This window comes from Mycteria americana, chromosome 26 (genome assembly GCF_035582795.1).
Source record: "Mycteria americana isolate JAX WOST 10 ecotype Jacksonville Zoo and Gardens chromosome 26, USCA_MyAme_1.0, whole genome shotgun sequence".
Taxonomy (NCBI): domain Eukaryota; kingdom Metazoa; phylum Chordata; class Aves; order Ciconiiformes; family Ciconiidae; genus Mycteria; species Mycteria americana.
Genome location: NC_134390.1, coordinates 859,744 through 875,554, shown reverse-complemented (window position 1 = coordinate 875,554; position 15,811 = coordinate 859,744). Strand labels below are relative to the sequence as shown.

General features: G+C 66.2%; 1 protein-coding gene across 2 annotated transcripts; it reads right to left on the bottom strand.

The window, feature by feature from the left end:
• Positions 1 to 2,636: 2,636 nt before the first annotated feature.
• Positions 2,637 to 12,367, bottom strand: TARBP2 (TARBP2 subunit of RISC loading complex). Of its 2 annotated transcripts, none has more exons than XM_075525346.1 (9): positions 12,279 to 12,367; positions 8,674 to 8,855; positions 7,716 to 7,821; positions 6,970 to 7,053; positions 6,738 to 6,810; positions 4,834 to 4,951; positions 4,618 to 4,745; positions 3,298 to 3,487; positions 2,637 to 3,151 (listed from the first exon to the last, which is right to left on the bottom strand). In XM_075525346.1, the coding sequence occupies exons 1-9, from the start codon at positions 12,329 to 12,331 to the stop codon at positions 2,994 to 2,996; spliced, it is 1,092 nt and encodes a 363-aa protein (XP_075381461.1). In that variant the 5' UTR covers positions 12,332 to 12,367; the 3' UTR covers positions 2,637 to 2,993. The 2 variants fall into 2 exon arrangements, with proteins under 2 accessions (XP_075381461.1, XP_075381463.1); XM_075525348.1 differs by having other exon boundaries at positions 8,674 to 8,843; positions 12,279 to 12,358.
• Between the last annotated feature and the right edge of the window lie 3,444 nt (positions 12,368 to 15,811).

The following is a 15,811-nucleotide window of genomic DNA, read 5'->3' as shown; positions in this document are numbered from 1 at the left end:
ATCTATAAAAAAAATACGTATCTATGAGTATATACAGACCTATATAGACATATATCAACTTCCTGAACGGATGCGCAGCTCCTTACGCAACGAAATGGTTTTCTAGCTGTAACCCCTTCCCGCGGCCCCCCCGGGCCCCGAGGGACCCCCCCCTCCGCACGGGCTCCTGTGAGCGGGTCCTCACAGCCCCCGCGGGGGCCCGGGGACACGGGGGGAGGCGGGGGAGGGGGGACACGTCCCAGCCCCCCCCTCCCCCAGCCGCGTCGTACCAAACATGTAATGTGCCTTTTATTTATGCTGCAAATATAACATTAAAATATTACCCAGGAGATGGTGGCTGCCGCCCTCTGCTTCGCACGGGGGGGGGCCCCGGAGCTGGCTCGGTTGGGGACAACCCTGGTGTCACCTGTCCCGGGGACACCCTTGGCTGTCACCTGCCCGGGGGGACACGGTGCGGTTGTCACTGGGTAGGGGGTGACAGTGCTGGCTGTGACAACCCTCAGCCCCCCCCGGGTGACACCGTCCGGCCGTCGGCCCTGCCTGGGGACACCGCGGGGCTGTCGCCCACCTGGGTGACACAGCGGGTGAGCCTGCTTGGGGGGACGGACGGACGGACGGACGGACGATGGACACATGACACGGGGACGCCGCAGTGGCCCGGGACACCCTCGGGGTGAGCGTTTGGGGCGATTTCAGCCGGTTTGGGGTCGGAAAGAACGGGGGAAACCCGGGGAGCGGCGGAGCCGGGGCCGCCCCGTCGGGGCTGCAGGAGCGCGGCGCGGCCACGGGATGGCGGCAACGAACCGCGGCGGAGCGGGCGGGGGGGGGGCCGGGGCCCGGTGCGGGACGGGACGGGCCCGGGGGTGGGGGGGCCGGTGCAGGGGAGGGGGCCGTCTCCGGGGGTCCTGGTCCGGGGGGGGGGGGGGGGCCGGTGCGGGGGTCCTGGTTTCGGGGGGTCCCGGGGACGGGGACGGGGACGGGCGGTCTCGCTGCGACGGTGCGGGCAGCCCCGGTGGTGCCGGTAGCCCCGGTGGTGCCGGTTGAGGGTCCCGGGCGGGGCGGGGGGGTGCGGGGCCGTCCCCGTCCATCCGTCCGTCCGTCCGTGCGTCCCCGGGGGCGGCTGTCGCGGCTGGTAAATGGGTCTCATTAGCGGCGCCCGGCGGCGGCGGGGCCAGGATTGATCCCCGCAATCTCCCGCTCCCCCGGGACCCCCCCGGCGGCCCGGCCCGGCCCGGCCCGGCTATAAGAGGCGGCGGCGGCGGCGGCGGGCGGCGGGGGCGATGGCGGAGCGGCTGGCGCTGCTGCTGCTGCTGCTGGCGGGGGCCCTGCGCGCCGCCCGCTGCTGCCTCGGGGCCCCCGACCCCGCTACCGGCCCCGACCCCGACCCGGTGAGCCCCGGCCAGCGCCGCGCCGTCGGGGCCGGGCAGCGGGAAGCGCCCGGGGTGAGGGAACGGGCTTGTCGGTTTTGGGGGGGTCGGGAGGGGGGGGGGGGGGGTTCCCCGGGCCCGGGGCTGCCGTGACCCCCCCCCCCGTCCGACCCCTCCCCAGGCCGCCGCCGCCGCCCTGGCCGCGCTGCTCCGCTCCCTGCAACGCCCCGGCCGCAGCCCGGGCTCCCTCCTCCAGCCGCAGAGGTGAGCGGGACCGGGGGGCCCCGGGGTGCGGGGGGGGTCCGGGGACACCGGAGGGGGGGGGGGGGGTCTGGGGGCACCGGGGGGGTCCGGGGCGCTGCGCGGCCGTCGAGGGAGTCGGGTGTTTGGGGACACCGGGGGGAATCCTGGGGTGGGGAAGGACCTGGGTGGTTTGGGGACACCTAAAGGGGACACGTGGGTGGCCTGGCCGGTGCCGGGATGGGGGTCCCTGTTGGTGTCCGTCTGTCCATGCACGTCCCACGGCTGGCTGTCCCCCTCTGTCCGCCTCCCTCAGGCTGTTCCCATCCGTCTCATCTATCCAGCCGTCAGTCTGTCCATCCCTGTCCGTCCCGCTGTCCCCATCTGTCCATGGCACTGAGCCTGTCCCCTTCCGTCTGTCTGTCTGTCCCCAGTCCCGCATCCTTGTCTGTCCCTGTCCATTTGTCCATCCCCTTCCGTCCCTCTGGATCCCTCTCTGTCCCCTTTTGTCCCTCTGTCCCCATCCATCTGTACCCGTCTGTCCCCATCTGCCCACCCCTGTCTGTCTGTCTGTCCCCGTCCGTCCGTCTGTCCCCGTCCGTCTGTCCCCGTCGGCGGGTGTCAGCGGTGCGGTGTCCCCGCGGCAGGTTCGGGCGGGGGCTGCGGGGGGGGGCCCAGGCCCAGCTCAGCCCCCGCAGCTGGGACCCCCCGGCCGCCCCGTTCTGGACCATGGCGACACCGCAGCGCTTCGGCCGCCGCCGCTGAGCGTCCATCTGTCCGTCCCGCCGTCCATCCCGCCGTCCGTCCCGGGAGCCGTCTGTCTGGAAAGCCGTCTGTGAGTCCGTCCTTGAGTCCGTCTGTCCGTGGGTCCATCCGTCACCCAATAAACTGCTGCCGCTCACCCCCTGAACGCTCGCCCTGGTTTTGCCCCTGGGGGACAAGGGGGGGACCTGCCCCCTTCCTGCCCCCCAACACCCCACAACTGCCCCCCCCCGTGCCCCCCAGCCCCCCAAAAGACACCAACGCGGGGAGTTTACAAACCCCCCCAGCTTTATTCCCGGGGGCTGGCTGGCACCCAGGGACCCTCCCCAGCCCCGGGGGGGCCAGGACGGAGGGTGCCCCTGGGCCCTGAGGTCTGTCCGGGCTCCGTCTGGGGGGCCGCGTGTCTGTCCGTCTGTCTGTCAGCAGGTCCGGGTGCCCACAGGGTGTGTCAGTGGGGCCGGGTGTCTGTCTGGGTGTCCGTGGGTGGGTCCAGGTGTCCACCAGTGGGCCCAGGCATCTGTCCAGAGGTCCGTGTGTCGGTCGGTGAGTGCAGAGGTCCGTTTGTGGGTCTGTCGGAGTGTCCGTGGGTCCGTCCGGCTGTCGGTGGATGGGTGGGGGGGGGGCTCACTTGCCCCCCGCCATGATGCGGAGGTACTGGAGGGCGTTGCGGGCGGCCTGGGAGCGGGCGCCGTCGCGGGAGGGGGCCGCGCCGTGGCACACCGTGGCCGGCTGCGTCGACAGCTCCACCAGGCACTGGTGCAGCCCGCTGAGGCTCAACGCATCTGGGGGGGGTGGGGGGGGACACAGCGACGGGCCGCTGTCACCCCAGACCCCCCCCCAAACCACCCACAACACCCCCGAGCCCAGGCTGGGGCACCCGTGGGGTGGCCGGGGCAGGGGGGGGGATGCCCGTGGGGCGGGGGCTCACCGATGTCGAGGTAGCTGATGGCGAAGCTCTGCTCCTCGGAGAGCTCCTGCAGGAGGGCGCAGGCCCCTGCACCCATGGGTGCCAGCGGGTGACTCCGCAGCTGCACGATCTTCTCGCCCGCCGAGTTGCGCAGGGAGTCCCAGGTGCAGCCGGGTGCTCGGCCCCGCAGCCCCTCCAGCCTGGGGCCCGCCTGCAGGGACAGGGTGCTCGGGGACCATCCTGACCCCCCCACAGGGACGTGGGGACCACCCGGACCCCCGCAGGGGGATATGGGGGCTCAGGGACCACTCGGAGGGACACCCAAGGGACACCCAAGGGACATGGGGGCTCAGGGAGCCTCCGGACTCCCACGTAGGGACGTGGGGGCTCAGGAACTGCAGGGACCCCAACGTGGGGACACCCATGGGGGCTCGGGAGCCACCAGGACCCCCGTGCAGGGACACCCTTGAGGTACAGGGGCTCAGGACCCGTAGGGACCCTCCGTGGGGACACCCTGGGGACACAGCGGCTCAGACACCGCCAGGACCCCCATATGGGGACACGCTGGGAACAAGGGGGCTCAGGGACCCCCATGTGGGGCCACGCCAGGAACGTGGGGGCTGCTGGGACCCCCACGCAGCGTCCCCTGAGGGGACATGGGGGCTTGGGGACTGCGGGACACCCCCTGATTCAGGGCCCCTCCGTGGGGACCGCACTCACCCACCCAAGGACCCCAAATCCAGAGGGTGCCCCCCAGGTCACCCTTGGGTGTCCCCCTGCCCCTACTGCCCCCCAACTCTAATCGCTGGGGGTCCATAAGCCCTGAAATAGGGGGTGACCTTGGGGTGCCTGTGTCCCCCATTGACCCCTTAGGGTGGCCATGTCCTTCCTATTAACCCCTCAGGGTGCTCGTGTCCCCCGTTAACCCCTCAGGGTGCCCATGTCCCCCCCATTAAACCCCCAGGGTGACCTCGGGGTGCCCATGTCCCCCCCATTAAACCCCCAGGGTGACCTTGGGGTGCCCATGTCCCCCCCGTTAGCCCCTTGGGATGGCCTCAGGGTGCCCGTGTCTCCTGTTAACCCCCTGGGGTGACCTCGGGGTGCCCGTGTCCCCCATTAACTCCTCGGGGTGGCCTCGGGGTGCCCATGTCCCCCCGTTAAACCCCCAGGGTGACCTCGGGGTGCCCATGTCCCCCCCGTTAGCCCCTTGGGATGGCCTCAGGGTGCCCGTGTCTCCTGTTAACCCCCTGGGGTGACCTTGGGGTGCCCGTGTCCCCCATTAACTCCTCGGGGTGGCCTCGGGGTGCCCGTGTCCCCCGTTAACCCCTTGCTGGCCGGTACCATGGAGAACTGGTCCTCCTCCACCTCGGCCTCGCTGCCCTCCCGCGGCTCCATGGGGACGTTGTGGATCCGCACCAGCATCTTGGCGGCCGCGTTGCGCTTCGCCAGCTTCTTGGAGGTGCCGCTGCCTGCGGGGAGGGGACGAGGGACACCGAGGTGAGCCTGGCACCCTGTCACGTGTGTCCCCTCCACCCGGGGGGTGCCCCGGCCCCGTACCGATCTCCACGAAGCGCTCCACGCGGCAGGTCATGGTGAACTCCTTGCGATGCGCCGGCCCCGACTCCTGCGTCACCGTGTACTCGGGCAGGCGCCAGCCCTTCTGCACCACCAGCTCCTGGGGGGGACGAAAAATGGGGGGGTCTGGGGAGGGCAGGGCCATGGCCACCCCCCTGAAAAAGGGAGAGCTGCCCCCAGAAAGGAGATGCCATCCCCAAACGGGCACTGCCATCCCCCAAACCGGCAGGGCCAGCACCAAAAGGGGTCCACTGCTCCCGAAATAGGGATAAGCGTCCCCAAAATGGGGATAACTGTCCCCAAAATGGGTCCACTGACCCCAAAAAGGGGATAACCGTCCCCAAAATGGGGATAACTGTCCCCAAAACAGGGATAACCATCCCGCAAATGGGGATAACTGTCCCTAAAATGGGTCCACTGCCCCCAAAATGGGGATAACTGTCCCCAAAACAGGGATAACCATCCCGCAAATGGGAATAACTGTCCCCAAAATGGGTCCACCATCCCTAAAACGGGGATAACTGTCCCCAAAACAGGGATAACTGTCCCCAAACTAGGGATAACCATCCCGCAAATGGGGATAACTGTCCCCAGAATGGGTCTGCTGCCCCCAAAATAGGGATAACCGTCCCCAAAAAGGGGAAAACTGTCCCCAAACTAGGGATAACCATCCCGCAAATGGGGATAACTGTCCCCAGAATGGGTCCGCTGCCCCCAAAATAGGGATAACCGTCCCCAAAAAGGGGAAAACTGTCCCCAAACTAGGGATAACCATCCTGCAAATGGGGATAACTGTCCCCAGAATGGGTCTGCTGCCCCCAAAATAGGGATAACCGTCCCCAAAATGGGGATAACTGTCCCCAAAACAGGGATAACTGTCCCCAAAACAGGGATAACCATCCCACAAATGGGGATAACTGTCCCCAAAATGGGTCCACTGCCTCCAAAATGGGGATAACTGTCCCCAAAACAGGGATAACCATCCCCAAAACGGGGATAACCATGCCGCAAATGGGGATAACTGTCCCCAAAATGGATCCTCTGTCCCTAAAATGGGGATAACCGTCCCCAAAATGGGGATAACTGTCCCCAAAACGGGGATAACCATCCCCAAAACAGGGATAACCATCCCGCAAATGGGGATAAATGTCCCCAAAATGGGTCCGCTGCCCCCAAAAAGGGGATAACCATCCCCAAAACAGGGATAACTGTCCCCGAAACAGGGATAACCATCCCGCAAATGGGGATAACTGTCCCTAAAATGGGTTCACTGCCCCCAAAATGGGGATAACTGTCCCCAAAATGGATCCTCTGTCCCTAAAATGGGGATAACCGTCCCCAAAATGGGGATAACTGTCCCCAAAACGGGGATAACCATCCCCAAAACAGGGATAACCATCCCGCAAATGGGGATAACTGTCCCTAAAATGGGTTCACTGTCCCCAAAATGGGGATAACTGTCCCCAAAACGGGGATAACCATCCCCAAAACAGGGATAACCATCCCGCAAATGGGGATAACTGTCCCCAAAATGGGTCTACTGCCCCCAAAATGGGGATAACTGTCCCCAAAATGGGTCCTCTGTCCCTAAAATGGGGATAACCACCCCCAAAACGGGGATAACTGTCTCTGAAATGGGGACAACTGTCCCCCAAACAGGGATAACTGTCCCCAAAAGGGGCAAAAGCCCCTCCCCAGCTGGGGAGAGGCAGCCCCCAAAGGTCACCACCACCCCCAAAACGGGTAAGGTCACCCCCAAAGGGGCATGCACCCCCCCAACAGGGACGGCCGGCCCCCAAACAGCCTTGTCACCCCCAAAACGGGGACAGCCACCGAGCTGGGGGGGGGGCACATCCCCATCTGTCCCAGCCCGTGGTGTCACCCACCTGCAGAGCCCCCACGGGGTTACACTCCGACTGGGGGGGGGACACGGGTGTCTTCATCTCCAGGGGGGTGCCCCTGCGTGGGGCAGACGGGCACGACGTGAGGGGGGGCACAGCGGGGGGGCAGCTCTGAGCACCCCCACACCAGTACCCCTGGGTTGGGGGGACGGAGAGGTGTAACGGGGTGCCGGGAGCTGGGGGTTTGGGGGGGAATCGGTGCCCCCCACCCCGTTACCTGGGCGAGGGTGGGGGTACGGCGGGTGCTGGGGGGGCGGCCGTGGGGCCGAGCTCAGCCGGGGGCTCTGGGGGGAAAGGAGAGCTTGGGGATAAAAGGTGAGACGTTAACGCCCGAGCCGGCCCCCCCCAAACCTCCCTCCCCGGCACCCCCCAGGTGCCCCAAATCCTGCCAGGCACCCCCAATTCCCTTGGGACCCCCAGGCCCCCTGGCATTCCCACCCCCCCCAGGCATCCCCAATTCTCCAAGCTCCCCTAAGACACCCCTAACCCCCCCCCGTGCACCCCTAGAGCCACCCTGGGCACCCACAGACCTGCCTGGGTACCCTCAACCCCCCCCCCCCGGGCACCCCCAAACCCAACTAAGCTCCCCAAACCCCCTCAAATCCCTTGGGATGCCCAAGCCCCCCAGCATCCCCAATCACCCTGGGTACCCCCAAACTCCCCTGGATGCCCTCAACCCCCCACAGATCCCCCAAACCCACTGGGCCTGGGTGCCCAGCACCCCTGGGGAACTCCCGACCCCCTGGGTGCCCCCAGACCACCTGGGCACCCCCTCTACCCCCCCCACCCAGCATCCCGGAGCACCCCAAACTTCCCCCAGCACCTCCTGGACACTCTCGGTGCCCTTCCCCTGTGCACCCAGCATCCCCCCAGATCCCCCCCAGCTCCCTCCAACCCTATTCTGTGCTGCACCCTGACCCCCACCCTGAACCCCAGCACCCTGGGGACCCCGTCCCCCCTCACCTGGGCTCCTCGGGGGCGGTGGGTTCCAGCATGTCCCCCCCTTTGAGCAGCTTCAGGGCCACCTCCGCCGCTTTGTGCTTCGCCGCCTTCTTGCTGGGCCCCTGCCCTGGGGGAGACACCAGCTGAGCGGGGTGGGGGGGCACCTGGGGCCCCCCCAAACCCCTCGCAGACCATGGGCTGTGGTTAGGGCTGCCACAGCCCCGGTGTCGGGGTCCCGGGGGATCCCTCTGCCATAACCCCGGGGGTGGGGTGCCAGGGGTTCCCCAGGTGTCCCAGGCATTGGGGTCCTGGGTGCAGGACCCACTTTTTTGGGGTCCCAGGGGATCTCCATGTGTCCCAGGCATTGGGGTCCTGGGCGATCCCCCACCACGAGCCACTTTTTGGGTTCCCAGGGAAGCGCCATGGCACATCCCAGATGTTGGGGTCCCCAGGAGGATCCCTGTGTCACAGCACAGGCTTCGGGGTCCCAGATGATCCCCCACCACAACCCACTTTTTGGGGTACCAGGGGATCCCTGAGTGCCCCAGACATTGGAGTCCCAGGCAATCCTCCCCCCAAGGACCCACTTTTTTGGGGTCCCACAGGATCCCTGAGCATCCCAAGCATCGGGATCCCAGGCGATCCCCCACCACAACCCACTTTTGGGGGTCCCAAGGGATCCCTGAGTGTCCCAGGCATCAGGATCCGAGGCGATCCCTCACCAGGACCCACTTTTTTTAGGGATCCCAGGGGATCCCCCCACCACAACCCACTTTTAGGGATTCCCCAGCACATCCCCACCATCCTGGGGACAATCCCCGTGTCCTCACTGTCCCCCCCACATCCCAGGCGAGCGAGATCCACCCTAGGTCACCCTCTCCAGGCTGTCCCCCACCCCTCACCCCCCTGGCACCGTTGGGGGGGGGGGGTGAGGGGCAGGCGGGGGACAGCCTGGAAGCGGAGGGTGTCGGGGACCCACCGGTGCAGCTGATGTCCCCAACGGTGACACGGAAGGTGAAGTTGGGCTGGTGGGCTTGTCCCTCGGCCTTCAGGAGGTCGTAGCCGGGGGTCTTGCCTATGCGAGTGCCATATTCCTGCAGCAGGCTGATGGGCGTCTTCCCGGGGTTGGCGGCCAGCATCTGCTCCAGGCTGGGGACAGGGCTGTCACCAGCCCCAGGAGGGGTCAGAGGGGACGGATGGGGATACGGATTGGGGGGAGCGGGGAGGTGGGAGAGGCTGGCATGGCCATGTGGCGCTGGGGACGTGGGGACAGGGGTGGCATTGCCACACAGCATTAGGATATGGGGACAGGGGTGGAGACACCACACAGCAGGGGGACATGGGGACGGGGTGTCACCAGCCCAAGCAGAGGTCACAGGGGACCGATGAGGGTATGGACTGGGGGGAGTGGGGCGGTGGGAGAGGCTGGCACTGAGATGTAGCATGGGGACATGGGGACAGCGTGGCACTGACACGTAGCATGGGGACACAGGGACAGCGTGGCACTGACATGTAGCATGGGGAGAGCGTGTCACTGAGATGTAGCGTGGGCTGGCACTGACATGTAGCATGGGGACACGGGGACAGCGTGGCACTGACATGTAGTGTGGGCTGGCACTGACATGTAGCATGGGGACACAGGGACAGCGTGGCACTGACATGTAGCATGGGGACAGCGTGGCACTGAGATGTAGCGTGGGCTGGCACTGACATGTAGCATGGGGACACAGGGACAGCGTGGCACTGACACGTAGCATGGGGACGTGGGGACAGCGTGGCACTGAGATGTAGCATGGGGACACGGGGACAGCGTGGCACTGACACGTAGCATGGGGACATGGGGACAGCGTGGCACTGAGACGTAGCATGGGGACATGGGGACAGCGTGACACTGAGATGTAGCGTGGGCTGGCACTGACATGTAGCATGGGGACACGGGGACAGCGTGGCACTGACACGTAGCATGGGGACATGGGGACAGCGTGGCACTGAGATGTAGTGTGGGCTGGCACTGACATGTAGCATGGGGACATGGGGACAGCGTGGCACTGAGACGTAGCATGGGGACACGGGGACAGCGTGGCACTGAGATGTAGCGTGGGCTGGCACTGACATGTAGCATGGGGACACAGGGACAGCGTGGCACTGAGATGTAGCATGGGGACACGGGGACAGCGTGGCACTGAGATGTAGCATGGGGACAGCATGGCACTGAGATGTAGCGTGGGCTGGCACTGACATGTAGCATGGGGACACGGGGACAGCGTGGCACTGACACGTAGCATGGGGACATGGGGACAGCGTGGCACTGAGACGTAGCATGGGGACATGGGGACAGCGTGACACTGAGATGTAGCATGGGGACATGGGGACAGCGTGACACTGAGATGTAGCGTGGGCTGGCACTGACATGTAGCATGGGGACACGGGGACAGCGTGGCACTGAGATGTAGCATGGGGACACAGGGACAGCGTGGCACTGAGATGTAGCATGGGGACATGGGGACAGTATGGCACTGACATGTAGCATGGGGACACAGGGACAGCGTGGCACTGACATGTAGCATGGGGACATGGGGACAGTGTGGCACTGACACGTAGCATGGGGACACGGGGACAGTGTGGCACTGACATGTAGCACGGGGACATGGGGACAGCGTGGCACTGCCATATGGCACGGGGGCATGGGGAAAGGGGTGGCATCACCACTCAGCGTGGGGACAGGGCTGGCATTGCCACATGGCGTGGGGATGTGGGGACAGGGGTGGCACTGACGTGTCGCGTGGGGACGTGGGCATTGCCACACGGTGTGGGGACATGGGGACAGGGGTGGCACTGTCATATGGCATGGGGACATGGGGGACGAGGTGGCACCACCAGGCAGTGTGCGGGCATGGGGAAAGGGGTGGCATTGCCACACCGTATGGGGACACGGGGACAGGGGCGACATCGCCACATAGCATTAGGACACGGGGACAGGGGTGGCACTGACATATAGTGTGGGTATGTGGGGACAGGGGTGGCACTGACACGTAGCATGGGGACATGGGGACAGGGGTGGCATTGCCACGCAACGTTAGGATATGGGGGTAGGGGTGGCACTACCACATGGCATGGGGACCTGGGGACAGGGTTGTCACCAGCCCGAGCAGGGGTCAGAGGGGACTGGCGAGGGGAAAGCGGGGTGGTGGGAGAGGCTGGCAGCGTCACGCAGCGCGGGGACGTGGGGACAAGGGTGGCATCACCACGCAGCATTAGGATATGGGGACAGGGTTGGCACCAGCAAGCAGTGTGGGGACACGGGGACAGGGACAGCACTGCCACACTGCATGGGGACATGGGGACAGGGGTGGCACTGCCATGTAGCACAGGGACAGAGGGACAGGAGTGGCATCACCACATGGCATGGGGACAGGGCTGGAGCCCCACGCAGCGTGGGGACCCACCAGAGGAGTGGCACTGCCATGCAACATGGGGACATGGGGACAGGGCTGGAGGCCCCACACAGCATGGGGACATCAGTGGAGCTCCCATGCTGCGTGGGGACACAGGGGTGGCACCGCCACGCAGGATGGGGACAGATGTGGAGCCCCCAGGCAGCGTGGGGACAGGGGTGGCACTGCCATATAGCATGGGGACATGGGGACAAGGCTGTCACCAACAAATAGCGTGGGGACACGGGGACAGGGCTGGTCCCACCATGTAGCATGGGGACATGTAGCATGGGGACACAAGGATAGAGGTGGCACTGCCATATGGCACGGGGGCATGGGGTGGCATCACCACTCAGCGTGGGGACAGGGTTGGCATTGCCACACGGCATGGGGATGTGGGGACAGGGGTGGCACTGACACACAGCGTGGGGACATGGGACAGGGGTGGCATTGCCACGCAGCATTAGGATACGGGGACAGGAGTGGCACTACCACGTGGCACGGGGACATGAGGACAGGGGTGGCATGGGGACAGGGTTGGCATTGCCACACGGCATGGGGATGTGGGGACAGGGGTGGCACTGACACGCAGCGTGGGGACATGGGACAGGGGTGGCATTGCCACGCAACGTTAGGATATGGGGGTAGGGGTGGCACTACCACATGGCATGGGGACCTGGGGACAGGGTTGTCACCAGCCCGAGCAGGGGTCAGAGGGGACTGGCGAGGGGAAAGCGGGGTGGTGGGAGAGGCTGGCAGCGTCACGCAGCGTGGGGACGTGGGGACAAGGGTGGCATCACCACGCAGCATTAGGATATGGGGGTAGGGGTGGCACTACCACGTGGCGTGGGGACTTGGGGACAGAAGTGGCATCATCACATGGCATGGGGACAGATCTGGGACCCCCCCCCCCCCGCAGCGTTGGGGACACGGCGACAGGCCACCCCCTCTCTGCAGTGTAGAGCCCCGTCACACAGGCCCGGTGACCGAGGGGCAGGCCCGTGGGCCTGGTGTAGGCCTCAACCTCCCCCTCTCCCTCAGGAGGGGGATACCCCGGTTTGAGGGGGGGGGTATCGCGATGGGGGGGGGGTGTCGCGATGGAGGGGGGGGGATATCCCGAGGAGGAGGGGGGAGGTGGGGTGTCCGGTACCTGGGGAAGCCGCCGCTCCGCCTGGCCCCGCCGCCCGCCCCCTCCTCGCTCATCCCCGCCGCGCTCCGTCCCGCCGCCGCGCCGCCCGCGCCGCCAGGGGGCGCCCGCGCCGCCCCCCGCCGCGCCGCGGGGTGCGATGGGAAACGGGCGCCGCGGGGGGTTGTGGGAAGCGTAGTCCGCCGAGGGGGGGGGAGCGGCAGCGGAGCTGCCGCTCCCCCCCCCTCGGCGGACTACGCTTCCCACAACCCCCCGCGCGGGGAATGCTGGGAAGGTGGAGGACGCGGGAGGCGGGGCCACGTGGCTGCGGTTGGGGGGGGTCTGCCTCAGTTTCCTCCCCCTGGGCGGGGGGGGGAATGGATGGGGACAATGGGGACAGGCGGGATGGGGCGGGGACAGACGGACGGGGTGGGACAGGGACAGACGGACACGGTGGGACAGGGACAGACAGACGGGGTGGGACAGGGACAGACGGACAGGTGGGACAGGGACAGGGACAGGGTGGGACAGGGACAGACAGACGGGGTGGGACAGGGACAGACGGACACGGTGGGACAGGGACAGACGGACGGGGTGGGACAGGGACAGGGTGGGACAGGGACAGACAGACGGGGTGGGACAGGGACAGACGGACAGGTGGGACAGGGATGGACAGGGGTCAATGGGTGGGGACAGGCGGGGTGCGACAGGGACGGACGGACAGGTGGGACAGGGACAGATGGACACGGTGGGACAGGGACAGATAGGGTGGGACAGGGACAGACGGACACGGGACACGATGGGACAGGGACAGATAGGGTGGGACAGGGGCAATGGATGGGGACAATGGGGACAGGCGGGGGGGACAGGGACAGACGGACATGGTGGGACAGGGACAGGGTGGGACAGGGACAGATGGACAGGGCGGGACAGGAACAGACGGACAGGTGGGACAGGGACAGGGGCAATGGATGGGGACAATGGGGACAGGCAGGGTGGGACAGGGACAGACGGACACGGTGGGACAGGGACAGACAGACGGGGTGGGACAGGGACAGACGGACAGGTGGGACAGGGATGGACAGGGGTCAATGGATGGGGACAATGGGGACAGGCAGGGTGCGACAGGGACAGATGGACAGGTGGGACAGGGACAGATGGACACGGTGGGACAGGGACAGATAGGGTGGGACAGGGACAGACGGACATGGTGGGACAGGGACAGGGTGGGACAGGGACAGACAGACGGGGTGGGACAGGGACAGACAGACATGGTGGGACAGGGATGGACAGGGGTCAATGGATGGGGACAATGGGGACAGGCGGGGTGCAACAGGGACAGATGGACAGGTGGGACAGGGACAGATGGACACGGTGGGACAGGGACAGATAGGGTGGGACAGGGACAGACGGACAGGTGGGACAGGGACGGGGTGGGACAGGGACAGACAGACGGGGTGGGACAGGGACAGACGGACAGGTGGGACAGGGTAAAAGGGGTGGGCAGATGGGGACAGTTGCAGAGGGTGTGACGGGGACGGACGGGGACAGTGGGGACGGGCAGGGTGCGGTGGGGACAGACGGACAGGGACAGAGCGGGGACGGGGAGGGGACGTGAGCAGGTGGGAGAGGGACAGGTAGGGATCGAAGGTGACCGACGAACGGGGGCAGTGGGGACGGGATGGGGGGACAGGGAGCGATGGGGACAGGCAGACGGGGAGGGGGACAGACGGACAGGGAGGGGGACAGACGGACAGGCAGCAATGGGGACAGACAGGGGGACAGACGGACAGGGAGGGGGACAGACGGACAGGCAGCGATGGGGACAGGCAGACGGGGAGGGGGACAGACGGACAGGGAGGGGGACAGACGGACAGGCAGCGATGGGGACAGGCAGACAGGGAGGGGGACAGACAGACAGGCAGCGATGGGGACAGACAGGGGGACAGACGGACAGGCAGCGATGGGGACAGACAGGGGGACAGGGGGACAGACGGACAGGGAGGGGGACAGACGGACAGGCAGCAATGGGGACAGGCAGACAGGGAGGGGGACAGACGGACAGGCAGTGATGGGGACAGACAGGGGGACAGGGGGACAGACGGACAGGGAGGGGGACAGACGGACAGGCAGCGATGGGGACAGACGGACAGGGAGGGGGACAGACGGACAGGCAGCGATGGGGACAGACAGGGAGGGGGACAGATGGACAGGGAGGGGGACAGACGGACAGGCAGCGATGGGGACAGGCAGACAGGGAGGGGGACAGACGGACAGGGAGGGGGACAGACGGACAGGCAGCGATGGGGACAGGCAGACAGGGAGGGGGACAGACGGACAGGCAGTGATGGGGACAGACGGACAGGCAGCGATGGGGACAGGCCAGCGGTGACAAGGTCAGGCTGGGACCGGCTGGGACAGGCAGGGTGTGACAGGGACAGACAAGGGGCCATGGGGACAAACGGACGCCTGCACTGGGAGCAGAGTGGGAGCACTGGGGACACACTGGGAGCACTGGGAACAGGGACACCTGGACTGGGAGCTCTGGGGACAGACTGGGAGCACTGGGGACAAGGACACCCATACTGGGAGCACTGGGGTCAAACTGGGAGCACTGGGGACAAGGACTCCCATACTGGGAGCTCTGGGGACAGACTGGGAGCACTGGGGACAAGGACACCCATACTGGGAGCTCTGGGGACAGACTGGGAACACTGGGGACAAGGACTCCCATACTGGGAGCTCTGGGGGCAGACTGGGAGCACTGGGGACAGAGGGACTCCCATACTGGGAGCACTGGGGTCAAACTGGGAGCACTGGGGACAAGGACTCCCATACTGGGAGCACTGGGGACAGACTGGGAGCACTGAGGACAGAGGGACCCCCTTACTGGGAGCTCTGGGGACAGACTGGGAGCACTGGGGACAGGGACACCTGAACTGGGAGCTCTGGGGACAGACTGGGAGCACTGGGGACAGGGATACCTGGACTGGGAGCACTGGAAGGAAACTGGAAGCACTGGGGACAGAATCATGCTGGACTGGGAACAGTGGGGGCAAGGGCACCAAGACTGGGAGCACTGGGGACAGACTGGGAGCACTGGGGACAAGGACTCCCATACTGGGAGCTCTGGGGACAGACTGGGAGCACTGGGGACAGAGGGACTCCCATACTGGGAGCACTGGGGGCAGACTGGGAGCACTAGGACAGGGACACCCATACTGGGAGCTCTGGGGACAGACTGGGAGCACTGGGGACAGAGGGACTCCCATACTGGGAGCACTGGGGTCAGACTGGGAGCACTGGGGACAGGGAGACTCCCATACTGGGAGCACTGGGGACAGACTGGGAGCACTGGGGACAGAGGGACTCCCATACTGGGAGCACTGGGGACAGACTGGGAGCACTGGGGACAGGGGGACTCCCATACTGGGAGCACTGGAGTCAGACTGGGAGCACTGGGGACAAGGACTCCCATACTGGGAGCTCTGGGGACAGACTGGGAGCACTGGGGACAAGGACTCCCATACTGGGAGCTCTGAGGACAGACTGGGAAC